Source organism: Gossypium hirsutum, chromosome D07, assembly GCF_007990345.1.
Source record: "Gossypium hirsutum isolate 1008001.06 chromosome D07, Gossypium_hirsutum_v2.1, whole genome shotgun sequence".
Taxonomy (NCBI): Eukaryota; Viridiplantae; Streptophyta; class Magnoliopsida; order Malvales; family Malvaceae; genus Gossypium; species Gossypium hirsutum.
In genome coordinates, this window is record NC_053443.1 from 11,679,833 (window position 1) to 11,704,905 (window position 25,073).

Consider the following 25,073-nt stretch of genomic DNA (forward strand, 5'->3'; position numbering starts at 1 on the left):
AAAACGCGTTTTTCCTTTCTCTCTCCAAAAATAACATAAATCAGTAAATTTTCAAAAAAAAACAACATAATTTCTTAAATAATTTTTTTCAGCATATTTGTACAATTTTGCCTCAAGATGCCTATACATATGAAAAAATAGTAAATTAAAAATAGTATACTTATTTTTTAATTTTTTAATTTTTTTTAAAAAATAAACAAATCTAAAATAAGCTTTAATTAATTAATTATAAATATGAATAATATAAAGAATATTCATATTATATTTACACCCAATTCGACCGGACTATTCTGTTTTTGAAAATAATTTTTTTTTTAAGAAATGAAAATGTATTATTATAACATGAAGGAAATTTCATGGATATCCAAACATCATCACTGTGGGATTTTTTTTTTTTTGCCCCCACTGTCGTGTCTGTAACTCTTCCTGTCATCAATTTTCTTGAAAGTTAAATAAAAATCCCCATTTGCACGGCTCAACCTTTCTTCAAATTTCCAACCTTGCAAGCTTGAAAAAAAATTGACCTTTTCATGGTCCAAAGCTTACAGCTTTCTCTAATTTTGACAAATCCCCCATAACCCATTTCTTCGTTTTCCTCTTGATCCATCACCACAACCACCGAACAAAAAAAATGCATGGTGCCCAAAGCAAAAGGGACCTTGCCATGGAATTACAAGCACAGCTACCGATCTTAAGACCAAGTATCCACACAAGAAGAGCAAATCTAACAGTGAAATTCCAAGACCTTTATGGGTTCACAGTAGAAGGCAATGTGGACGATGTTAATGTATTGAATGAGGTTAGAGAAAAAGTAAGGCAACAAGGGCGTGTTTGGTGGGCACTTGAAGCAAGCAAAGGAGCCAATTGGTATTTACAACCACAAGTTTCTTCATTATCTGAAGGGATTGTTTTGAAATCTTCACTCAAAATTTCAGCTTTGGCTAATGCTATGACATTGAAGAAGCTTATTAGGAAAGGTATTCCACCTGTGCTTAGGCCTAAGGTTTGGTTCTCACTTTCAGGCGCTGCTAAGAAGAAATCCACGGTGCCTGAAAGTTATTATAATGATTTGACTAAAGCGGTGGAAGGTAAAGTCACACCTGCTACACGACAGATTGATCATGTAAGTACCCTTGCATTGCTTGATTGTGGATCTGTGTTTTGATTGATAATGCATAATGAATTTGGAACTGAAAATTGTTGATGGACCTAAATGTAAAGATGAATTTATAGGTTAAATATTGGGGTTTTGAGATGGTAATTCACTTTATATTGATCTGTATACAAAAGGGTTTTCTTTTTTGGAATGAAATCTTAAGATTTTGGAGTTTAAATGAATATATATTATATGTTTATGCCTTGACAATGAAGTTTATTGAATGTACTTGATAATGAGGAAGGTTGTGCTTTGCCATCTGAAGCTATTGAATCAAAATATAAGAGAATTGGGAAGTTTATCTTTGAAATATAACTGTGGAAATGGTAAAGGTACCTTGGAGGCCCTAATAAAAAATGGGTAAATTGATTTTTGTAAGTTAAACCAAAGAGCAAGTTGTTCTTTTCTGTTAAAATTTGATTCATTTGTACTGTTAAAAACTGGCAAGAACATAGAATAACTAAAAGTGTATCTCATGCCGATGTACACGGACCAGTTTTTTGCTGTAGAAATGGATGAAAATTTTAATAGAAGGACCAAATTGCTCTTTGATCTATCGTACAGGGATTAATTTGCCCATTTTTTAGTAGAAGGGGCAAAATGCATTCTAACTCCTAGTACAGAGGCCTCCATGGTACTTTTATCCTGTGGAAATCTGTTTGATTGGATTTTGATATAAACTAAAAATCCTATTTTTTCGAGCTTGGATTTAGTAGATGAATGAGTAAAATTTAAGTTATTGAGTTGTTAATGACAGATTGTATTGTAGTTATGGTGCTGCAAATTTTCTTATATGCTTGTAGGACCTTCCACGAACATTCCCCGGTCACCCTTGGTTGGACACACCACAGGGCCATGCAGCTCTCCGGCGTGTGCTTGTGGGGTATTCTTTTCGTGATTCTGATGTGGGGTACTGTCAGGTGAGTTATATCGACACTTGTGTGTCCCATCGGTTCATATTTTTGAGCCTATTACGAAAGTTAACAAGGCACTACACATTTTATGCAATTCCGTGTTGCTTGAACTGCAACCAAACTCATACCACATTTCTTTTTTTTACTTTGGTTACTAATCATTCCTACCAAATTTGATGTTCCCTTTTGTTTCGACATTAACAGTTAATACCTCTTGCTTTGGTTTTTGAGTAATGGCATTGTTATTTCTTGTGTAGGGGTTAAACTACGTCGCGGCATTGTTATTGCTTGTAATGAAAACGGAGGAAGATGCATTTTGGATGCTTGCTGTACTCCTTGAAAATGTCCTAGTTAACGACTGCTATACAAATAACTTATCCGGATGCCATGTTGAGCAAAGGGTTTTTAAAGATTTGCTTTCTAAGAAGTGTCCAAGGTATTAAACTTTTCAATTTATTTATGGTTTTTTTTTTCGTTAAATTAATCTGTTTTTGTTATACATTAAACCCGGGGTTTATCTTATAAATGCAGGATTGCTGCTCATTTGGAAGCGTTAGAGTTCGATGTCTCCCTCGTTACTACAGAGTGGTTTCTATGCCTTTTTGCTAAAAGCTTGCCTTCCGAGGTTTGAACATTATTTGGTTACATCTTTACATATTCCCTCCTACAGACATCTCTTGATTGAATTTTGCAGCCGATACCAAATTTGTCTCCTTTTGACTTTTCTCTTTGTTGGGCTATTTGTCCAGACAACTCTGCGTGTATGGGATGTCCTTTTCTACGAGGGAGCGAAGGTTCTTTTTCATGCAGCTTTGGCTATATTTAAGGTGCCGTTTCAGTTTCCGTTTGGCTCTTCATTCTTGCTGATTATTTTTCTTCCCGATATTCTTAAAATTTGCTCGGTTGTCAAAACAATACTACCAGAGCTAATTTAAGCTTCGATCTACTTATGCAGATGAAGGAAGAAGATGTACTTCTAGCACATCAGGTCGGCGATGTTATTAATATAATACAAAGAACTACGCATCACCTTTTCAATCCCGATGAGTTATTGACGGTACTATAAGTCATTGATTGTTCTTCTGTTTTCCTTTTCTTATTTAACTTCTACCTCTTTCCTTGTTTTCTGCGGAGAAATGAATTAGAGTAACAAACCTAGTCCTCAATATAAACCAGATAGGAGATTATTTCAATTTGTTTTAACATGGCATTTCTAGGAACTGACTTATTGAGTATAAACAGAACCCGAAAACCGATACTATATGTCTTCTTTTGCTAGAAAGAAACGGTAGACACTTATTTGTTTGATAAGTTTTCCGTATATGCCTGAATATGCATCGAACATGGAAAGTGGTTGGCCCTATTTTTACCTTCTTGGTCTAGCTCTTTTACGAGTACGGACTATAGACTTGGTGTATGTATCTGAAGTACCATTGTTCCACTGTGATACATCTCGCCCTATATCTCTACAGGTTGCATTCAATAAAATCGGGTTTATGACGACAAACACTATATCGAAGCAAAGGAAAAAGCAGGAACCGGAAGTAATGAAAGAGCTCGACGAGAGATTAAGAAGATTAAATTCTCTGAGAGAAGATGACAGGTAACAACAATGACTGTGGTAAGACCCAAGTTTGTAATGACAAGGTTAAGAGAGTGTTTATTGCTCTTTCTATGGGGACTTAGTTGATAAAAATGTAAATTTTGAAGGTCATATACTTTACATTGCTGAAGTTTGTTTTGCACATTTGTTTAAATTATATGACTAAATTTGTTACCTAATCATCTTCAAATGAATTTCTGTACTTTGTCATTGAGCAATATAAAGGTTAAATTCTGCAATTAGTTGTTGGACTTTACGAAAGTTGTAGATTTAATATCTGTATTTTAATTTGGACACTTTTTAGTCTTTGTATTTTTTAAATTTAAATTTCAGTTCTCGTTAAATGTTAACGGTTAAATTTATTAAGTTTTTGCCATTTCTAAAGTCTAAATTTATTAAGTTTTTGCTATTCTTAAAATCTAATGTGACAAATATAGTCATATGTGTGATGTAATGTGGGATTGTTATTTTCACCTTTTATTCACTAAACTTCAGTTAATGGACCATAGCCATTATTTTCATTTGCATCAAGATAGAAAAGAAACTTTTAAAAAATATATGTACTAATAGTAAATTTTAACCATTTTAAAATATACTTTTCTTTAATGGAAAATATAACCAAAAGTTATGCTTCAGGGGAAAAAATATCTCACATCCAATTTCTGAGTAATTTTGTGTAAAAATGTTATATAAAACATCCCAAACTATCATTTATATTTCAAATTCACCTTTAGATTTTAAAATTTTTTAATTAAGTCTTCAAAATATTAGCATCGTACCAACCAAGGCTTTACATAAATTTATCAATCAATTTAAGCGTTAATTGTGAATTTGGATTCAACATGTAACACATATTTAATTATGTAGATAAATTATAAATATGTAATTTATTGCATGGATAACTTGAATATGACACATTTAGAAAAAATTTCAGGATTATTTCAAAATTTTTAACTTATTAGGTTCAAGTTGTTTATGTAATAAGTATACGTGTATTTACAATTTGATCCACTTATTTTAAATATACTTTATTCACGTTAGATTTGAGTAACATCCAAACTTATTGATAGATATGTGTGCCGAAATTAACCTTTTTAAAAAGGTTAAAATATGTCATAAGTTTATGTAATCTTAAGAAATTTAGAATATAGTCTCTATACTTTTATTTCTAACTTTTATTTCTAGGAATTTAGTTCCTCTACTTTTCAAATTTCAAAATTCAGGTCCAATTGTTAACACTGTTTTGACTTAGAACATGAATTTTGAAATCCGAAAAATGCGGGGACTAAGTTCCTAAAAATAAAAATATAGAGACTAAATTTTAATTTTATGAAAAGTACAAAGACTCATGGCATATTTTAACCCTTAAAAAGTTAACTTGTGAAAGGTAAACGGTTATGACTTGGGACAAAAATCCAGGTTGCAAGAAATCCGAATCCAATAATTTTCATTTTTAATGGGCCCAAAATATAGATTTCCCTTCCCTCCAATTGCAATAAGACCCTTCCCACAGGGGCCTCGACCCAAAACCGGAACTAAAGTGAAAATCTCCATAGCCATTCCCAAATGCCCTCAGCTTCACCCCATTCCTCCGAGCTCGACGAGATAGACCTTGACGCCTCTGACTTCACCGCCTCCGTCCCACTCAAGAAGGTTCCAAACGGTGACATCTTCGAAGCTTCACGTGCCGGCGACGTAGACCGTCTCCGTTACCTCCTCGAGTCCGGCGTCAACGTTAACGCCCGGGATAACTGGGATTCTGTTGCCTTGTACTATGCTTGCTTAGCTGGTCACTTGGATGCTGCCCGTATGTTACTGGAGAATGGGGCTATTTGCTCCGAACATACCTTCGATGGGGATAGGTGTCACTATGCTGCCTTGAACTTGAAGGTTAGGAAACTTCTCAAGGCTTTTGAGGCTCGGCCACCGCCTCTTGGCCCGTTACAGGGTGCCCTTAGAGATACTTTCTTGAGCTGTGAGGCTAATCGGGGTTTTCTGGACCAGGCTAATGAGAGTGGGTTGCATTTCCAGGTTTCGGGTCAGTTCATCCCCTCTCCCCCCCCTTTTATTCAATTCTCGGTTTGGGTTTATTAGGATTAAGCTGATGCTACTTAATTAAACCTTGATTATTGTTCTTATTTAGCGACATGTGGCTTGATTAATGCAGAATTGCTTAATGGTTGATGTTTAGTAAAAGTGGAGTTTTTATACATTGGCGTATCGGGGTTAATAGATATTGGTGTTTTTTGTTTATAATTATTGGAAAGATCTCAAATTTTGGACTAAGAATTGCTCCCCTGTTTTGACTAAATAAAGAGTAATTTCATCATTACACTTATCTTCTCTTCATTTCTCTAATTTCAAAAACGATGTTGGCTAATAAGGAGGATTGGTTTAAGGTCATGTGCTCATTAAATTAGCGTCAAGGATTCAATATTAGAAAAAGGGTATATTGAGTTTCCATCATTTTGGTTTTCTTTGACCTGTAATGCTAACATTAGAGAATGGTTGTAAGTTATATGGTGCTGTGATCCACTTTGAGGGTACTAAAGTCTAGGGGGTACTTATTTAAAAAAGAAAGTTAATTTTCGGGGCATGGTGGTATCACATAAGCTCTATCAGCTCATGGTTAGTAGCTTCAAGTCAAATCTTTAATTCAATTGAAGAATGTAGCTTTTAGACCCCGCCGTGCGCACGTGCATGTTTTTAGTAAGTTTCTAGCATGATTGACTCAGAACTTTATATATGTCCATCAGAGGCAATCTATTTTCTTAATGAAGTAAATGTGAAAGCTAGCTTTGGAAGAGCATTTTTGTTAATTTTTTTCGTCCCTAGATATCAAAACTAGTGGAACACTGAAATTTTTGATGAAATCTTAAGTCAATTGCGTATTACTTGCAGGTGTTGCTTTTTGTTAAGTTATTGGGTCCCTAAATATAAACAAATTTTAGTTGCAAGTATTGTTCTTCTGAGAGTAATATGCATGTATGAGTCTGACATGACGTTGAATATCCAATCAGGTTTTGCATCCAATGGGGCATCAAGTTCCTATTATTTCCCACCAGATGTTGTATTTTTTGTGCAAGGCAGACCCATTGAAGCTCATAGAGTTATTTTAAGTTCCCGGTCACCTTTTTTTAGGAAAAAGTTTGAAAGTGACTGGAAAGGTCGCAATGAAGTGCGATTTTCAAGAGAAAAGTTGTCGTATCCTGCTCTCTATAGCCTCATCCACTTCTTTTATTCTGACAGACTAGAGGTTGCTGTAGATGATATGGAAGATCTTGTGAGAATTTGTAAAGTATGCAAATGTGAATCACTACAAAAGTTTCTAGAGGAAGAACTGATTCACCAAAAATATGCTGAATACAAAGCATTGAGAGATGTAGACAACTCTCAAAAACGGTATATTTTACAGGGCGTGTCCCTACCTGAGGAGGACCGGCTTCCTGCTGCATTGCATCGGATCCTTCAAATTTCCCAGGCAAAGTCATCCAAGGAACACAGCCTTGACATTGGTATTGACAGATTACTGCCTCGTGTTGGTGCAATGCAGTTAAGTGACTCTCTGGATGATCTTGCAGATATTTGTGTAAGAGTTGACAAAAGGATTTTCCGTTGTCATCAAGTTGTTTTAGCATCAAGATCAGAATATTTTAAAACAAGATTGTCTCGTATGAAAGAATTTCATGAAAGAACAGATGCATTTTCTAGTGATACCCTTCCATATCTAGAAGAACATGATTTGAGAGCTGAGGCATTTGAGAAAATGATCGAGTATATGTAAGTGTTCTTTTTTTCTTTTTTCTTTTCTCTCTAACTTCTTACTTTTTACTTCAGCTCTGTAACTAAAGTCTAGGATTTTCTTTTTCTAAATCGGTTCTGTGGTTTGGACATTACTGCTACTAGTGTGAAGGTCTTGAAGCTGTCTTGCATCATAGATCATGTTAGTAAAGGGACAAGAGATATGTTACTTGATATCCTTTGAGGCATGGTCAAGTGTGCTTTAGTTATTCATAGTCTCTCATAACTTCATGGAACTTATAATAGCTCCATAACTGCCTCAGGTACACTGATGGTTTGACAGATATAGACCCTGATCAGGTATCATATATTGTCTTGTGAAAGTGACTCATATACGTCAGTTAAATGAATAATTATTCGATTTTTAACTGTTCTAATTAATCAGGCAGATGAAATGTTTGATGCTGCTTCTCGTTATCTATTATTTCCTTTGAAGCGTGCTGTCGCTGATGTCCTGTTGCCACATCTAGAGATGGTCTCACCGGCAGAATTGTGCCATTGGCTTGTATTATCTGACATGTATGGTATATCTACCTTTTATTTTCCTCTAAAGTATGAAGAATTAGATCAATGCCTTATTTCTTTAAAATTTATTTAAATGGGGGTAATGAACATTAGAGTCATTGCTGGTCTAGGAATGGATTTTGTACTTGCGTGCTACTAGAGGTAGGTAAAAGTATCATAGAAGCTCCTGTACTAAGAGTTAGATTGCATTTGCCTCTATTAAAAATGAGAAAATTAGTTCCTGTACGTTAAATCTAAAGAGCAAATTGGTCATTTTTATTAAAAATTTCATCTTTTTATATTGTTAAAAATTGGCGTGGCTAACAGAATAATCGGAAAGTGACACATAACATGCCATGTGTACATCATGCTGATGTACAATGACCGGTTTTTAACAATAGAAATGGATGGAATTTTTAACAGAAGGATTGGTTTGCTCTTTGACCTAACGTACAGGGAATAATTTACTTATTTTTTAGTAGAGGGGGCAAAATGCAATCCGACTCCTAGTACAGGGGCCTCTATGGTACTTTTACCAATGAAGGTACAGTAATCAACAGCTATTTGTTGATTGTTAAATGGAGCTTTGGGAGTTGTAGACTCTTAGCATGCAGCTTTTACTTGGCCTGCCAGAATAGTTCAGCAATTGCTTTTACATGGAACTTTTGTACTTGTCAACAGATGAACTAATGCCATTATCAGCCTTAGACTAGCCGTTATGGCCATAAAGCCTTTTATTTTATAATTTTAATTCACACGTGTAGGTATGGTGTTTTGAAGATACGTGAGTATTGTCTAGATACCATTGCTTGTAACTTCGAGACATTTGCCGACACAAGTGAGTTCCGAGCAATGCTTTTGACACTGCCACCGCCATCTGGAGATTCGTCACTCCGGACTACAGTTCCAAGTGCCCCAGGTGCTGTAATCAATACAGACCAAGCCAATCTTTTGGATGATCTTCGAGAAAAATGGCTTGAAGCAGAAGGTGCTGAGCTTGACAAGAGAGATGAGAGCGCTCTATTTTTTGATAAGCGCTTAGAGATGCTTATGGTTGTTGCAGAACAAGAAAAATCTCTTCCTTCTGCTGCTGATGGCCATGATCATGTTATATAAGCTCTTTATTTTATTCATCCGTCTTGTCTTTGCTTGAAATTAACTGATAAATTTTAAGCATAGAAATTTTCTTTCTTTTCCCTATATATATTTGACAGAAAAATAAGTCTCTTATGTATAATGCTGTATTTCCTAATACAAACAGTTCTGTGAGTGTTTTTCCCTTTTTTTGGTTACTCTTTTTGCTAGTATTTGATGATAGCAGCAAAGAGTTATATGATTTTGATGTGTAATTTTGCAGAATGAAATTAGAAATGTTTTCAAGTTTTGTTTTAATAAGGTTTAACATCTGCTTTGGCCACTGTACTTTAATGATAATTTCACTCTGACCTTATTACTATTTTAACATGCCATATTTATGTATAATATTGCCAAGTGCTTCTAATCCAATTGAAATTCTCCCCCTCTTCTGCATTATTCAGCATATGAAAATCAATGCAATCCAAATAATATTTTCCAACAGTAGTTAATGTTTTTTTACAGACCCATATCTTTTCTTTTCTCCTGTGGTCTACAAAAAAAGGCAATAAAACTGGAACAATGCCTCTTAGTTCCAGTTGCTTAGAGACAGTTTTAAGGGGGAAAAAAAACTAGAAAGCTTATCTAAGATCATTAATTGTTACCATAATTTTCTTCAATTATTATGGGAATTCCCTAATCTTCAGCTTGGGGAGATGGAGCAGCATCTGAAACTGAACCGTCAACAGACAACCTCGAGACTTCACTGGCAAGGTCACTGTCATCAGGCCCTTCTCCTTGCTGCTGTAGGCAAAAGTACATGATGCTGGCAGTCAATGTAAGAATCATTTTCTGGTTTACCTGTTATGGTAATGCAAAACAGACATAAAAAAGAGAAGTTAAGCGCATTACAAAGATCCCAATCCCCTGCAACATTACTAAGTGCCTAACATCATGTTGATTTGAACTCAGAAATGGTTTACCTCTATGACATCCTCCGGTAATAAGAAAATGGAGCATCCAATCTTTCGTGCAACACTGATTATATAGGTTGCATTCGACTTCTTGTCTTCATCTGCAATGTGACAACAACAATAAACCTAACAGATCTCTTCCATTGAATTTGTGTACATGGTATCATCTATTTATTTGCAAGTGTGAGACTTGAACAAAGTTTTGCGTGTAAAGTTCATACGTTCTTGGTAGGGAACAAAAAGAACCAAATCTTGGCAGGTACTTATTTTTACTGCTCATGTGTTATAAAATATTATACTGAACCATGTTTCATGGAAAGGTGAAGTGATGCCATACCAGTTTCTCCCTTGGTAACGAGATTCCAGTCAACCACCCTTGGCTCCACTGCAGTAAGAAGCTCGAGGAAGAATACACCATTTGAAAGGCTTTTATCCTAAAACCGAGAGTCCAACAAAAAGAAGAGCATCGGTCTATGTGTGACAACAGAAATTTTAAGATACGATTTTGTTCTAATGCTTATGTACCTTGAAGCTCTCCATTTGAGTGGTTCTACCTGACTTCTTTACTTTATTGTTAGCCCAGTTCAGAATGTCGGCATCAGTAATTTCTTTACCATGAGAGAAAGACCTCAAGTTTTTAAGGAGTTGGAGCATAGAGAACCGCATGAGTTGCCATAAAAATGCTGGAAATGAGGCAGAAAAGAAAATGAGAAGAGTGAAGTTGTTTTACAGAACATGGGGTAATATAGAACAAGGAGCCATTTCAAGGCTTGTATATAAATGTGCCACTCAAAAGGTAGCCACTGTAAGGCCACAACTTCAAAATAACAGCCCCTGTACGCACTAGAGAATGGCATAAAAAGGTTAAAAGTGTTTCTCCATTAACAATCAGAAACAGATAGCAGAAGTACTGTTGGAAAATGTAAAGAGGAAGATCTTACCAACTATAAGTTTCTTGTTTCCTGCCACAACATCATTGCCAGCTACATTCACAAGTGAGAAGTTTAAATCCTTCCCAATATTTATAACTTGATTGCAATTCTCAACCTTTTTAAATGGCATCTTTATAGGAGGCTTATTAGCTTGCTTCCAGTTTACCGTTCCAGGAAAAAGTTTGTCTAAAACCTCTAGCATAACCCATCTGCAGGCACAAAAAAGGTGAAAACCAAACAATATCCAACAACTGCTTGATATTTCTGGGAAAGCAAGAAGACAAAGAGAACATTACCCGTTTCTAACATCTTCAAAAAGATTGTTGACATATGTAGAAATTCCAAGACTGTTAATCCAAAGTCGAAAGCATCTTTCTTCACGAGAAGTTTCTACATCATCGGTCATCATCTCAGCATAGGACATATTTTTGCTTTCAGTAGATAAACCATTCCTGCAAGAGAAATTATATGCTAGTTAAAATACATGGAACAGAAGCTACATCAGTTCACTAACTAGTTGAGAAAATCACCTGTTGTGGAAAATTTGTGCAACAAATGCAAGATTGAGATTTGGTGAGCCCTCAACAATGTCCTTAGGAGTGAGAAATCTTTTGCATTCCAATTTCTCAGCCTGCTGAAGAACCATGTTTGCTCTTTCGGTTGGATCACTTGTATCCAAAGTTGAGGGGGTACTGTGTTCAGGGGCAAGCGCATTAAGCAGGTATGCATATGCCTCTCCATCCTACAAATAAAGAGGTTTATTGACAAGTGGCAACGTTTACACATCAACAACTACTAGTTATTTTATTTTAAGTAACCATGAATCAAATCTTTATCCCAATGAGGAGGTGTTGTTTGCGAATACATTTATAATTGCTGAGATTAGTGGAATTTAAGGCCCAAAGCTGAAGATTAGTGCAGCACCAAAAAGGCAAAAACCATGACAAGAATTATCTTTTGTAGATAACGTTTGACATGGCCTCGTCTGGAATTGTTGAATTGACGTGTTTTCTCACCTTCAAATCTGTAGAGAAGTTTGTAACCTGCTTTTCGTATCCCACTTTCTTCAGATGAAAATTCATCCATTTCAGCAAAACCTTTTCAGGTGCTAAACTTAAGAGCTCCTCCACATCCTACAAAATTCAAACAAAATAAAATTTTGTTTCTGACCTGCAAAAACCGAACTTATCCGGCATATGATATTATCAAAACACTGAAAAGAGGCAAAACCAATTAACATTCTGTGACCTGGCTATCATCCACCAATTCCACGAGTTGAGGAGTTTTCTTCAGATTGAGATCTGCTAGTACTTGAATCTGATTTCATGGCAATGTAAACTTCATTAGTAATATAACTAAAAATGCATCCCTTGAAACACCTAGGGATGAAGAAAACAGATATGATCAATATGATTTCCATGATTCTATGAAATACAAACACAATACCTTAATAATTTGAGAAATCAATCCAAGTATCAGATGGGGCTACATAAAGAAAAAGGATGAAAAAAGAGGTTAAAACATTGTGCATATTTATATTAAAAAGCGTGTATAACACCTAAAGTGGTATCAGGAAGGAGAATTTACTCACTCTTCCTTCAGCAAGGTCTTGTGTGCCAATATTAACCACAGTGCAACCAATAGCTTTTGCAGAATTAAGGCAAAGAGTATGGTTCTCATTCCTCTCCCAGGGATTGAGAACCTTTTTGGTGTTAATAGCTCTCTCATCTATGGTCCCAGGAACAGCTACATTGATAAGCTTGCTGCATTAAAGTGCTAAAAACATCAACAAACTTCAAATCATGAATAAATACAAGGGAGTAAAGCTGTTTCAAGTCTGTCTAGCGAACCAACCAAAGAAGAACTCCGTTTTTAGCAAGATCGAATAAGGCATCAGTAGCTGGATCAATAGGAAGAAAATCTTTCAAGAATTTATCTTCAGCTAGGTAGTTATTAATATGAGCAACATAAGAAGCCTTCTCGGATTCATTAATAGCATGATGAAAAGTGGTTGTGGTTGCCTTGAGAAACGAAGATTTTGTTCCACCCGATTTTTCAATTGCATGAGTTTGCAAATTTAAATAAGCCTGCCAATTCACCAAATCAAACAGATTCAACTTAAGAACAAGATATGCGAAACAAGCCAAATCACACAACATATCATCTTCTTCGTCATTAACAAAGCTAGAAAAGTAGTGGATACACTACATCGAGAAGACTCACCCGAAGAAAGCCCTCGAAATCAATTTCTTCACCCATATCACTATTGGATTCTCCCAAAACAGTCTTAATCTCATCCTCATTAAACATTTCAGTAAAAGCCTTCAACTTGGAGAAAACTGGCGGCAAATCACCGAGAGTAACACGACCATGTTGAGTCCTCACGTTGATAAACTGAAGGCAAACAGATAATTCAATGTCCCATCACAAAACAAAGGTTGCCAATTCACTACATAATCTAATTAAAACAATGCTACTTGGTACATTTGCATACAAAAAGCAAACTATATGTTTAAGAGTTATAAACTAAAAATTGAATCTTTTAGACAAAAAAAATAAAGGTTACCTTGGATTTAAGGGTACGGAGCTCAACTTGAGTGAACTGGCTTTGAAGCCAAGGATCAGAAACGATGACACCTTGATAACTAGACATTGTTTTTGCCTTGCTGGTTTCCACCAAAAATGCTACCTTTAATCACAAAATAAAAAATTTAAAAAAATCAAAGGACCATTACTACGTTTCAACAAAAACCAGATCCAATGAATGCAAAAACAAAGAGAAACCCAATTGAGAAACCATCACGTAGGTTTAAAATTAACGTGCATGCACATACATAATTCAATAGGACAAACAATCAAACCAAACTACGAAAACCCAAAAGAAAATTACAATAATATATTTATAAAAAAAACATTAGAAAAAATAAAATAAAAAAACAAAAAGGACCCATCAAAGAACCTTATGAGAAACAGAAAAAATCAGAGATAGAACAGCTAAGATTGAAGGGTGGTTCACTCCATTTTTTTTTTTTGTTGTTGTTGTTGTTTTGCTCGTTGTATGTATGGTTTTCAGGCAAGAGAGAATATAAGGGATGGTTTTTGCTATTGGGTTATGAAAAATGATTGAATTAAGTGAAGGAAATGAAGATGAGAGAAAAGCGTTTAGTCCCCAGAGAACCCGCCAATACTGTCGATTGCAAATGTGAATGAGAGAATGAGAAGAGAGAGAAAAGGCTAAATAAAAACAGAGAATAGATTTTTTTGTGGGGTTTTCATTTACCTGAAATGTCACCATAAAGTTCAATTCTAGTGATAAATATTCTTCTAACTCTTGATAAACTACACAATTATTCATTAAATGTGTGAATATTTATTTTAAAGTTAGAATTTGATGAATAAATTATTTAAAATTTTTATTTAAATTGTTAAGTTTGTTAAAATCGATGTTATATAAATTTTTTATTTGTATTTTTACATCAATTAAAAGTTTTCTTTATCATTTTTTCTACAATTTAATTTTTTTTCATGAAACGACTTTGAATGTCATAAATCTACGAATCGAAATTCAATTAACTTTTTTCTCTAATCTTCGACTCTAACTGTTAGATCAACTTCGATCTAAAGTATATTTTTCTATTCATCGGTGGGTACTGATCTACTACACTAATTATTGAATTTTAACTTGAATTCGTTAGCAAAACTTTTTTAAAAAAAACTTAACAGCTAAGTGACTTAAATAATTTTTTTTGAATTGTTCAATGAGTCTAATGAAAACTTTCAAATAGTTCAGTAACTAAATTGTAACTTTTTTGAGTTAAATGATCAAAACAAAAACTTAACAATATTTTAGTAACTAATGGCGTAGTTTACCCCTTACTTTTTTATGACTAATTGGGATAAGCTATTATTTAGTCACTGAACTTAGTAAAATTTTCAATTTGGTCCCTAAACTTTACTTGGTCCATTTTAGCCTTGGAATGTGGCAACCTTTTTTTTTAAATTTTGGTCCCTGGATAATGTTGGACTTGGAGATTGTGCCACGTTATTACATAATTTTTAGATGATGATATGTCACAATATCAGAGTGCCACGTTATGACATGGACCAAAACTGCTAAAAACTGTCAGGTTTTAAGAATAACATGGATAAAAAAAAAAGATAAAGACTAAGTTGAAAAAAGTTGTTAAATTTAGGGACTAACTATCTCTTATTAGTTCTACGCTTAATAAATTATTTGGTATTTGAATTTGGTAAATTTTTTTTGTGCAATATTTGTCTCTTTTTTTCCTCATCTAGTGTGGCATTTGTATTTGTCGAAAGTTACAAATATTGACACTCAAAAGTAACAATGTTAACTTTTTAATATTTACTTTAGTTTCAATTAATTTGGTAAAATTTTATTAATAGAAAAAATTTAGCTTCAATTGTAAATTTGTTTAATATGTTAAATACAATATGATACTCGTACTTTTTTTCTTTCTATTTTATGGTTTATTTGATGCCGGTTAATTGTTAATATTATTAGTTAATTACGAATTTTTATCACTTCAATCTTAAAACTAAAATTAAGTACTAAAAAATTAACACTGTTATTTTTAAGTACCAAAATACAGATACCAAATTAAAAATATATATTAAACACGAGTACTAAATATTGTGTTAAAAGTTAGTCATTTTTTTAATTTATTAAAAAATGGTCCTCATACTTTATGAATACTAAGAAGTAAGTCTCTCTTTTTTTTTCTTTTTTTTTTTTGCCATCACCAAAAGGTTAGCCTAATTGTTAATAAAACATGTACTAGAACGGTTGTTTTTTGCTATTTTGTTATATATAAATTGTTGAATTGTTAATTTTTATTAATTTTTTATTATAAAATGTTAAATTGCTGATTTTCAGGTGAGCGATTTAATGATAAGTTTATCATTTTTATCTAATTAGATTAACTTCTTAATTTTTATAAAGCACAAGGACCAAAATTAATAAATTGAAATAAAGGAACTAACTTTTCAATTTCCTTAAAATGAAGGGATGAACTTCATAATTAACTTTATGATTAGTAGTACTAGATTACTTTAGGGCACTGTTTGGGTGGATGAGCGAAAAACTGTAGATGAATAAATTGATTCTTGGATTTTTTTAAGTTTTTAATAATTTTATTTATTGAATTGTAAATATTAGGATAAATATTTTCTTAAAATTTTAAATAATGTTCTTTAATATTCTAAATAATATATTTTATTATTGAGTCCATTGCTGCTGGTTGTGCTGTGGATACTAACCCTGTGGAGACTCTGCTGGAACTGATCGGTTAGGCTGCGCCATGTTTGTCCTACTGGTAACTGTGTTACAGATAATATGACTAAATTAATATGTTTGAATAAAAAAAAGATCTGTTTTTTAAATGAATCGGATCTTAGATAAATTTTTTTATCTGGACCTTATCCGAATTTGTAAAAGATGCTGCTGTATTTTACTGCTATTTTTACTGTTTTGTTGTTGTTTCTCCTATTTTATTGTTGTGTTTTGTTATCATTTTATTATTTTATTGTTATTATTTTGTTGTTGTTTGAATATTGTATAATTATTGTTTTATTGTTAATTTTGTTATTATTTTAGAGACATTTGTTAAGTTACACCTATTTTAATATTATTTTAGTGTTATTATATTGTTTTAGTGTATTTGATGTATTATATTTTTTAAAATTGTTTTTATATAAAAATAATATTATAAAAAATTTTAGTACTGATGGGTCGGGCTGGACTCGAGTTTTAATATTTTTATTTGTGTCAAGCTTAGACAAAATTTTTAATCTATTTTTTTAAACCAGACCCGAACTTAAAATTAAACTAAAATTCTATTAAAATCTGATTCGAACTTGACTCGAACCATGATTACCTCTACGCAGTACTCAAACCATGATTACCTAAAACTACCGCGACCTTCACGTTATTGGCACCCCGCTCTAGCCAACTGAGCGAGAAGAGGAAGACCATACTTTAACTTCTAAAATATATCCTATATATTTTAATTATAAAATTTCACAAATGTTCCTCTTTAGTCCAAGGTTAAGCACCAAATTGCTCCAATCCATACTTTTATCTTCATTTGATAAATTATACCTAAGATCATTAACTATTAATATATTCACGTTTTGGTCATTTAACTTCAAAAAGTTACAAAATGATCATTAAATTATTTAAAAATTTTCATTCAAGTTATTGAACTATTCAAAAATTTTAATTTAAGTTATTGAAATGTAAGTTTTTCTTTTAAAGTTCAGCTGGTGAGCAGGCAGCAATTTGACGATTGGTATGACAAATTTGATAGTGAATTTGACAAGTAGAACATGCCTTAAATCTAAGCTAATTTGACAATTAGTGTAAGAGATTAGAAAAGAAAATTGTTTAGATTTTGGTTCATAAATTTGTGACGTTTAAAGCCATTTTATGAAAAAAATTGAACCGTAAAAGAGAAGGAAGAAAATTTTTCAATTGGTGCAAACTATGTGAACAAAAAATGCCACATAATAACAATTTTAACAACTCAGTGACTTAAATGAAAACTTTAAAAATAGTTTAGTGACCATTTTGTATTTTTTTGAAGTTGAATGACTAAACTATAAATTTACTAATAGTTTTAATATCAGTTTACCCTTTTCAATGATGGCCATACCGAAGAACATATTTGTTGCAATATACTAATTACGCAACTAAGAACTTGAAATTTGCGAACTTTATTCAAGTAAATTGAGAAACTCAATTTAAAAAAAAAATAGTAACTGCAAAACAAGAACTCACATTCTTTTCAACACATAAAAATCTCTCCATAACATATAAATGAAAAAATGGTTCTAAAAATCTGAAGTAAATTGAAAAACCCAAATATGATTTTCTCCCCAACATGAACATAAATTAGACTCGAAATGAAAGTCCCTTTGAACTTAGAAGAACATGACCCACCCGCCGAACAATGCCAAAAGCAGCTGATTCCATGTCCCAAAGTTCATGATCCTATGGGATGATGAAGTTGAAGGTTCAGCCTTGGATGAAGAACCTTTTCCCTTGGTTTCTGCTGATGGAGCATCTGCAGCTGGGCTAATATCGGGAGCAGGGGCAGGAGCTGGTGGCATTGGAGGAATGTCAGTTCCGAAGATAGCCTCTGGAAGGAGGACTTTATCGACTTGGTATATGGCAACAGGGTCAGTTGAGTGAACAGCGCTGGAAACTTTCGTTTTGCTCCATCCTGAATCAAGGTGAACAGTGCCGGAATTGTCTGTGAAGTTCAAACTGTATTGGCTACCTGCGAGGGTACTAACAGGGCCTTTGGTACTAAGCTTGTTGAAGTCGGCGAGAGAGTAGAATTTGGGCATGGCATGGAAAAGGATGAGTGATTTAAGTTGGTCGTTAGTGAGATTAGATAATGAAGGCTTCTTAAGAGCTTTAAAGGCACTGTCTTTTGGCACGAAAATCGTAATGCCTTGGTCAGTGTTGTTGGCTTGGTTTTGGAAAGTATCCAGGACTTTAGTGGATTCAAGGTAGTTGAGGAATGTGTGAAATGGACCAGCCACAGAGAGCAAATAAGTTAGGTTTACATATTCCGGTGCAGGGGCTGGTGCCGGTGACGGTGTCGGGCTGGGACTCATTGCCATAGGAGCTGGAGGACTAGAGGCACCATATGCCAAGGAGGAGCACAAGAGTAACGCAAAACAACTAATCATAGAAACCCTGGAAAACTCCATTTTTTACCACCACCAACTCCAAATTCCTACAAGAATCAAATATTTCACAATCATATTGCAACTAATGGTGAAATCTACATTATGAACAACATAATAAACAATTCCCTAAGATCAGCCACATCACAATCTAGATCAGAATCTCAGGGTTCAATCTTATGCATAATGCATTATAAACAGGGTTAAATCACTTTTTGGGATCTGATCTTGGTAACTTTGCCCACATTGGGGCTTGAATTTTGTTTTTGGTACAAGTTAGGCCTTGAATTTGGCACTTGTTTGAACTTTTTTTTTTCAAGTTAGGCCTTAAGCTTGGTAATTATTCTTGCATTGGAGCTTGAACATTTTTTTCCAAGTTAGTCTTTGGAAACTCTAAAGTTCAAGCCCAATGTGAGACTAATTGTCAAGTTCAAGCTCCGATATAGAAACAATTGTCAATTTTAGGGATTAACTTGGACAAAATAAAAGTTCAAACCCCAATGTCAAGTTCACGAGGTAACTTGGACAAGAAAAATTTTAGACCCCTTGCCATCTTCAGAACCAAACAGTGATTTAACCCTTGTAAATAAAACCAAATCTCCAATGAATGGAATGGAATGAAATGAAAAATCAGATCTTGATTAGCTCATCCAACAAATCCAATAATGAAAACACTAGTCAACCATAATGAAACAACAGGCTTAAAACAGGATCTAAGACAATGCAAATATGGATTACATAGAATTAACCATATTTTGTTGTTCTTGAGCTCCTTCACTAAATTACAGCTTACCAAATGGCTCAAGTAATAAAGAAAAAACCAGATCAAAATTACTCCTTTGAATCTACAAATGGCTTGAACACAACTATAGTTTTGCTGGGTACTTTAAAGCCAAGTTCTTCAAGAACCAAAAACAAGGTACATCAACAAAAAAATGTCAAGCAAAGATCTGGGTATAACTTAAAAACTCGGTTAACTTGAAAGAAAAAGGATCTTTAGAACTTAGAAAGACTTAAAGAATGGAACTTTAACAAAAGAAAAACTTAAAACTACAATGAGAGCTGAAAAAATGCAGGGAACTAACCTTACTAAAGAGGAACCCAGGGAGAAAGTTTAGTGCTTGGGTACCCAATGTAGCAGATTGAAATAACCTGGGAGAAAGAGAGCGACTATAAAGATGGGATATTTTTTTTTCTTTGGCTTCTATAAAAGAATAAAAACAAAGTGAGTTTGAGGATGGTACCAGCTGGTGGTGTTTTAAAGTGGGATTTAAAGGGTAAATACAAAAAATAAAAATAAAAAATTGGGAAAAAGAATACACTACACATGGGGGGTGTTGTTTTTGTGTAGTGGGGATTGAATAATGGGTGGGAAATCAATGAATACTTCCTTAAAGGAAAAATAATGCAATCTGGATTTGGCAACTCTTTCAAGGAAAGATGACAATGTAAGTGTAAGGTAGGCTTTCGTAATCAACTTTCAACTAAGTTATATGACTATATTACTGCGAGATACCCTAATCATTGAATTTTTTTTACCATAAAAGTTTTCTTTTACCTTAAATCAGATTATATTTTATTTTTAACTTAAAAATGAGTAAATTAATTTTTATATATAGACTAATCATTCAAGTTAAAGATAATGTAACGCCTCACACCCGGCCTAGAAATTATAATCTAATTATGAATGTTACATTGATAAATTAAAAACTTTAGCCATTTATTCTCAAAACACATCTTATTTTGAAAAACGAAAATTTGGAAAACTAATGGTCAAAAAACATTAATTTTAGCTAACCTTTTATGTGTTTTTAGAAAATCTCATACTCGAAAACACTTATTTTATAATAAGATCACTTAATCACTTATTTAGTATAGTAGCGGAAAATTTTCAGAGTTTTTAGTTTTGAAAACCGATGTTTATTTTGATAATTCGTATGATTATGCAGTTTTACGTTTAAAATATCAAAATCGGACAAAATGAACAAAAACCATAAAGCAAAGTCCAAAAATAGATATACAGTCGAGAAAAGAATTAAACATAAACCGTTTTATGGTATTATCCAAAAAATCAATCCGAGCTCCAATTCGCCGCCCGGTCCTAAATTTGTTGTTCACTTGAGAAATCAAAAATAAAAGGGTGAGCTAACAAGATTATTGTGTAATTCAACCCTTAAAAGCAAAACAAATAGTATACTTCACACAAAAGTCAGAAACTGAACAAAATACATAGCATGACATATGATGCAATGCAATATAATTATCATATCAGATGCGAATGGCATGACATATTATGCGATGCGACACTTAATATCGAATAGATACAAATCTTACCCCCATCCGTTACACACCATTTTCGTCCATCCCTACACACCAATTAGGGTAATAAATACTCATCCAACCCCAAACAGCTAGCGTATGTCACTTTTTAGAATAGTACAAACAAGCTGCCAGAATAGCGTGGTAATCCATCAGAATTAGATAAATATGATCAAACCATTAGAACAGATATGTGGTTAAAACCACCAGATAAGACAAATAATTAAATTGCCACACTTCCTCCATGACATTTTTATCCCACCCCAATGCACATGCAAATTAACACTAACCAGACATTCAGATACACATGTATCATACATGCTTTACACATCAGTACATGCTAACATGCTTGTAGAAGTCATACATGCAAAAGCATAATATTAGATTTCATGTATCAAAATCATATTTACCGCCTAACAAACCCTATGAAATAGCTAACCTTGATACTCACTTCAAATTATGGTCCTAATTAGAGTTTACCGAAAATGGGCCCATACGCCCTTGTGGCTCACACAGCCAGGCACACGGCCATTTAGCGTCAACAGAATGCTTTTTGACATCGTGTCGTTCATTGTTTTTCAAGACAAAAGGTACACACTTGATCGAAACTAGGACGTCAGTAGAACAACAACACCAGGTTCTGCACATTGATATCCACCAACAACCAATTAACAACATTTACAATCAATTGAATTTTACTCAACCAGCGAATTAATAAACAACAAATGGGCATTTGGCTTTTGCCGAAATTCACCACCAGCCCCTAATTGAAGTATTCAACCACTTACCCTGAAAAACACAACACTTAATCAAGTATAATTCGTTGATGAACTATCCGTTTCGCATTCGTTACCCAACAAAATCGTTGAAATTAGTCAAAACCAACCCCAATCCAAACAACCAAATAGCCCACTTACCTCTACATGAGAAACAAGAAACAAAATTTAATTCACTTTACCACCAAAGAATGCACTTACGAGACTTAATCTAGAATAGAAACACGAATTCCTCGCTCAAAACACAGCACCACCACGGTAAAACATCAGAAAACAACAGCTGACAATCGTTAAAAAAGGAACTAAGATTGTATTTGCGCTTACGAAAACAAAAAAAAAAGAGAGAGAGAAAAGAATGAGAAAATCGGCATAGGAAATTAGTCAACAAAACAAAAGAACTTGGGATGTGGGAAAAAGGAGAGAGAAAAAAGATGGCAGATTGGAAAGGAAATGGAAAAGTGGACGACAATCCACGTGGGCAGCACAACAAGAGGGAATAAAAATAGTTCCATTTTGCACACACACAAGATTCAAAAATAGAACGTAAAGTGAAGCCTTACCACTGAACCAGTAGGTTAATTCTTCTTAATAGTTGAGCAAAAATAATAAATAAGCTAGATGTTCAGATATAGGGGTTGAGACAAAAATAACAAAAATTTAAAGGAAGAGATTTGAACACAAAACCTCAAGCAAACATAACTAACATTTTGCTACTTCAACAAATTAACTACTTGACATGATTTCTACAACATTTAATTAAAAAAAGATAGAATGTGATCACTCTTGGTTCACTAACCCAATTTCTACCAACCTAGTTTTTGGGATGTGACAAATAAAATCTTTCTGATAAGTATGCTTCAGAAAATTCGATTTGTGTTCTTACACTTATGTCATAAAAGGGTAAAAGTATAATGTAAGCCATTGTATTAGGAGATGGATTGTTTTTTGCCCTCTTTGTTTAAAAAAGGGCAAATTAATCCCTATACGTTATTCAAAGAATAAATTGGTCTATTCTATTAAAAAATTATCTATTTGTATTGTTAAAAACTAGAATAACTGATAGAATAACCACATAATGATACATGGTGTATGCGATGTGTACCTCTTATTAACGTATAAAAATTAATTTTTAACAATAGAAATAAAAAAAAACTTTAACAAAAGGACTAACTTGCCTTTTGATCTAATATATATGAATTAATTTACCTATTTTTTATTAAAAGGAGGTAAATATAATCCGACTCTTAATATTGATGACTACATGAAGGTTTTCTTTTGCATAATTATGAATTACACTTGCAAATATGTAATTGAAAGGGATTAACCCGGTTTTGGAAACAATTTTTTAGATGTGGGTAAATAAAACTATTGTTATTTTTACAGTGAAAATAAGACCCACTATCCCACAATTTCTTTTTGAAGTCGATGAATGAGACAAAAATAAGAACCCAAAAAACTTCTTAGTATTACCAACCAAACACATGGTTCTTCACGTTTTACAAGTTAAAATTTTCTATTGTACTAATAATTATTATCATAATCAAGGGTAAAAATATTATCAACGTTGTTAGATTATATTTTATCCTTTTCATTTAAAAAAATTACAAATTAATTTCTGTATAATAGATTAGAGAATAAATTAATTTTTCTATTAAAAATTTCATCAATTTCTATTGTTAAAAAATAATATGACAAAAATAACTAAACAGTAACATGTGACGTGTCACTTGTTATATCTTAACCTAATATTCAGTGATCAATTTTTAACAGTAAAAATAGAAAAAATTTAACAAAAAACTAATTTACTTTTTAAACTAATGTACGTGAAATAATTTACGTATGATACTTTTACCCAAAATCAAGCATTACAAATATTAAAATAATTAATTAATTTATCCCACATATAATTTATACCATTAAATCAAAACATCATTAACAACTTTATAATCATTGTTGGCTGGTTTAATTTGAATGCTTTTTAAAATTGAATAAAAAGGGAAAGAAAATGAACTTCTAAATAGAGGTTAAAGGCAGAGAAAGTCTTTAAAAAGAGTGGAAAATAAGAAAAGAAAAAGCATATTAATGTTACTCAAGAGCATGTCCTTTAAATTTCATGATTTGGTATATGATATAAATTCATGATAAGGTGGAAGCCATAATTTTTTTAAAAATAATCCAGAAGAGGTGAATTCCAACGTAATATTAATTTATAATATCATAACTTAAAAAGAAATTAAATTCAATTTTTTTAAACACCAAACTGCCGACCTAACTAAGGCTATCCAAAGATACGAATATAATTAATTTGATTAACATTACACATTTAATGTATTTATATTTTAAATAAGATATAATGATGATTTTACTTCTTAATATTTATACTTTTTTATCACTTTAGTTTTTTTTTATAGCTAAATTGAAAAAAATGTAAGTGTTAAAAATTAAATTTGTCATTATATCTTTAAATAATTTATGTTATGTTTATAATTATTAGGTTAAAATATGTCATAAGTCTCTTACTTTTATTTTTAGGAATTTAGTCCATCTACTTTTTAAATTTCAAAATTCAACTCCAACTACTTGCACTGTTAAAATCATTTTGTTAAATTTAGGTTCATTATAAGGCTACCAAATAAGTATTTTTTTTAAATGTCATACCAACAATTTTAACAAAAAAAAAAATAACAATATTAACAATTGGATTTGAATTTTGAAATCCGAGAAACTAAATTCTAAATTTGTGAAGGGTGTAGTTGCTTATGTTGTATTTTAACTTGATTATTAAATATATTTAGGAAAAAAAAGAAATAGTAAACATAAGTGAAACAAATAAAAGAAAAATGATTAATATATACGGTAGTATCTGAGCTTGGCAATTTATACTTAGTTGGTATTTATGTTTTTTTTTCACTTAACTGGCACCTGAACTTGAAAACCGTAAGCTAACTTAGTACTTTTCTTTAGGTATCTAATTAACATTGTTAAAATATACTAGTGTGGCACTGACATGACGCTGACGTGATATTGTTAACTAATAACATGGTGACACATGTCGACATCATACTTTGACACATGACAAAAATAAAATTTTAATTTTTAATAAATATTTTAATATTTTGTTACATGTCAAAATGTGAGATTATCACGTATTATCATGCTATTAGTTGTCAGATCTACGTCAATCTATTTTAACTATATTAGTCAATTACCTAACAAAAGTATGAAATTGACTAATGATTTCTAAATTTAGATACCAAGTAAATATAAATTATCAAATTCAAATTTCCACGTATATATTAACCAA

General features: G+C 32.8%; 4 protein-coding genes across 6 annotated transcripts; 2 read left to right on the top strand and 2 right to left on the bottom strand.

The window, feature by feature from the left end:
* The first annotated feature begins 292 nt into the window (after window positions 1-292).
* LOC107954037 (TBC1 domain family member 2A) lies at window positions 293-3,912 on the top strand. The gene is made up of 7 exons (XM_016889494.2): window positions 293-1,123; window positions 1,960-2,076; window positions 2,328-2,506; window positions 2,602-2,695; window positions 2,820-2,897; window positions 3,026-3,127; window positions 3,543-3,912. Exons 1-7 carry the CDS (start codon window positions 632-634, stop codon window positions 3,675-3,677), a joined length of 1,197 nt encoding a protein of 398 aa, XP_016744983.1. The 5' UTR covers window positions 293-631; the 3' UTR covers window positions 3,678-3,912.
* A 1,190-nt stretch (window positions 3,913-5,102) lies between these two features.
* On the top strand, window positions 5,103-9,370 carry LOC107954035 (BTB/POZ domain-containing protein At2g04740). 2 transcript variants are annotated; one of them, XM_016889492.2, is made up of 5 exons: window positions 5,103-5,711; window positions 6,694-7,453; window positions 7,738-7,774; window positions 7,860-7,993; window positions 8,743-9,370. In XM_016889492.2, the coding sequence occupies exons 1-5, from the start codon at window positions 5,240-5,242 to the stop codon at window positions 9,092-9,094; spliced, it is 1,755 nt and encodes a 584-aa protein (XP_016744981.1). In that variant the 5' UTR covers window positions 5,103-5,239; the 3' UTR covers window positions 9,095-9,370. The 2 variants fall into 2 exon arrangements, with proteins under 2 accessions (XP_016744981.1, XP_016744982.1); XM_016889493.2 differs by having other exon boundaries at window positions 7,911-7,993.
* A 150-nt stretch (window positions 9,371-9,520) lies between these two features.
* LOC107954034 (fimbrin-5) lies at window positions 9,521-14,187 on the bottom strand. The gene is made up of 15 exons (XM_016889491.2): window positions 13,918-14,187; window positions 13,525-13,647; window positions 13,182-13,352; window positions 12,813-13,045; window positions 12,550-12,721; window positions 12,405-12,443; window positions 12,207-12,275; window positions 11,975-12,091; window positions 11,489-11,700; window positions 11,255-11,410; window positions 10,968-11,167; window positions 10,552-10,709; window positions 10,364-10,460; window positions 10,036-10,127; window positions 9,521-9,913 (listed from the first exon to the last, which is right to left on the bottom strand). Exons 2-15 carry the CDS (start codon window positions 13,609-13,611, stop codon window positions 9,749-9,751), a joined length of 1,968 nt encoding a protein of 655 aa, XP_016744980.1. The 5' UTR covers window positions 13,612-13,647; window positions 13,918-14,187; the 3' UTR covers window positions 9,521-9,748.
* A 3,487-nt stretch (window positions 14,188-17,674) lies between these two features.
* LOC107954033 (fasciclin-like arabinogalactan protein 7) lies at window positions 17,675-20,078 on the bottom strand. Of its 2 annotated transcripts, none has more exons than XM_016889490.2 (2): window positions 19,760-20,078; window positions 17,675-18,724 (listed from the first exon to the last, which is right to left on the bottom strand). In XM_016889490.2, exon 2 carries the CDS (start codon window positions 18,696-18,698, stop codon window positions 17,901-17,903), a length of 798 nt encoding a protein of 265 aa, XP_016744979.1. In that variant the 5' UTR covers window positions 18,699-18,724; window positions 19,760-20,078; the 3' UTR covers window positions 17,675-17,900. The 2 variants fall into 2 exon arrangements, with proteins under 2 accessions (XP_016744979.1, XP_040953410.1); XM_041097476.1 differs by lacking the exon at window positions 19,760-20,078 and adding an exon at window positions 19,468-19,734.
* Between the last annotated feature and the right edge of the window lie 4,995 nt (window positions 20,079-25,073).

Bases quoted from the DNA above. Each gene is read 5' to 3' on its own strand.
- LOC107954035 (XM_016889492.2), top strand. From the start codon at position 5,240: ATGCCCTCAGCTTCACCCCATTCCTCCGAGCTCGACGAGATAGACCTT. The intron at 5,712-6,693 runs GTCAGTTCATCC...ATATCCAATCAG, and splicing joins GTTGCATTTCCAGGTTTCGG to GTTTTGCATCCAATGGGGCA. The intron at 7,775-7,859 runs GTATCATATATT...CTAATTAATCAG, and splicing joins CAGATATAGACCCTGATCAG to GCAGATGAAATGTTTGATGC.
- LOC107954034 (XM_016889491.2), bottom strand. From the start codon at position 13,611: ATGTCTAGTTATCAAGGTGTCATCGTTTCTGATCCTTGGCTTCAAAGC. The intron at 13,353-13,524 runs GTAACCTTTATT...GTTTGCCTTCAG, and splicing joins TCCGTACCCTTAAATCCAAG to TTTATCAACGTGAGGACTCA. The intron at 12,092-12,206 runs GTCACAGAATGT...TGAATTTTGTAG, and splicing joins AATTGGTGGATGATAGCCAG to GATGTGGAGGAGCTCTTAAG.
- LOC107954037 (XM_016889494.2), top strand. From the start codon at position 632: ATGCATGGTGCCCAAAGCAAAAGGGACCTTGCCATGGAATTACAAGCA. The intron at 2,077-2,327 runs GTGAGTTATATC...TTTCTTGTGTAG, and splicing joins CTGATGTGGGGTACTGTCAG to GGGTTAAACTACGTCGCGGC. The intron at 2,898-3,025 runs GTGCCGTTTCAG...CTACTTATGCAG, and splicing joins CAGCTTTGGCTATATTTAAG to ATGAAGGAAGAAGATGTACT.
- LOC107954033 (XM_016889490.2), bottom strand. From the start codon at position 18,698: ATGGAGTTTTCCAGGGTTTCTATGATTAGTTGTTTTGCGTTACTCTTG.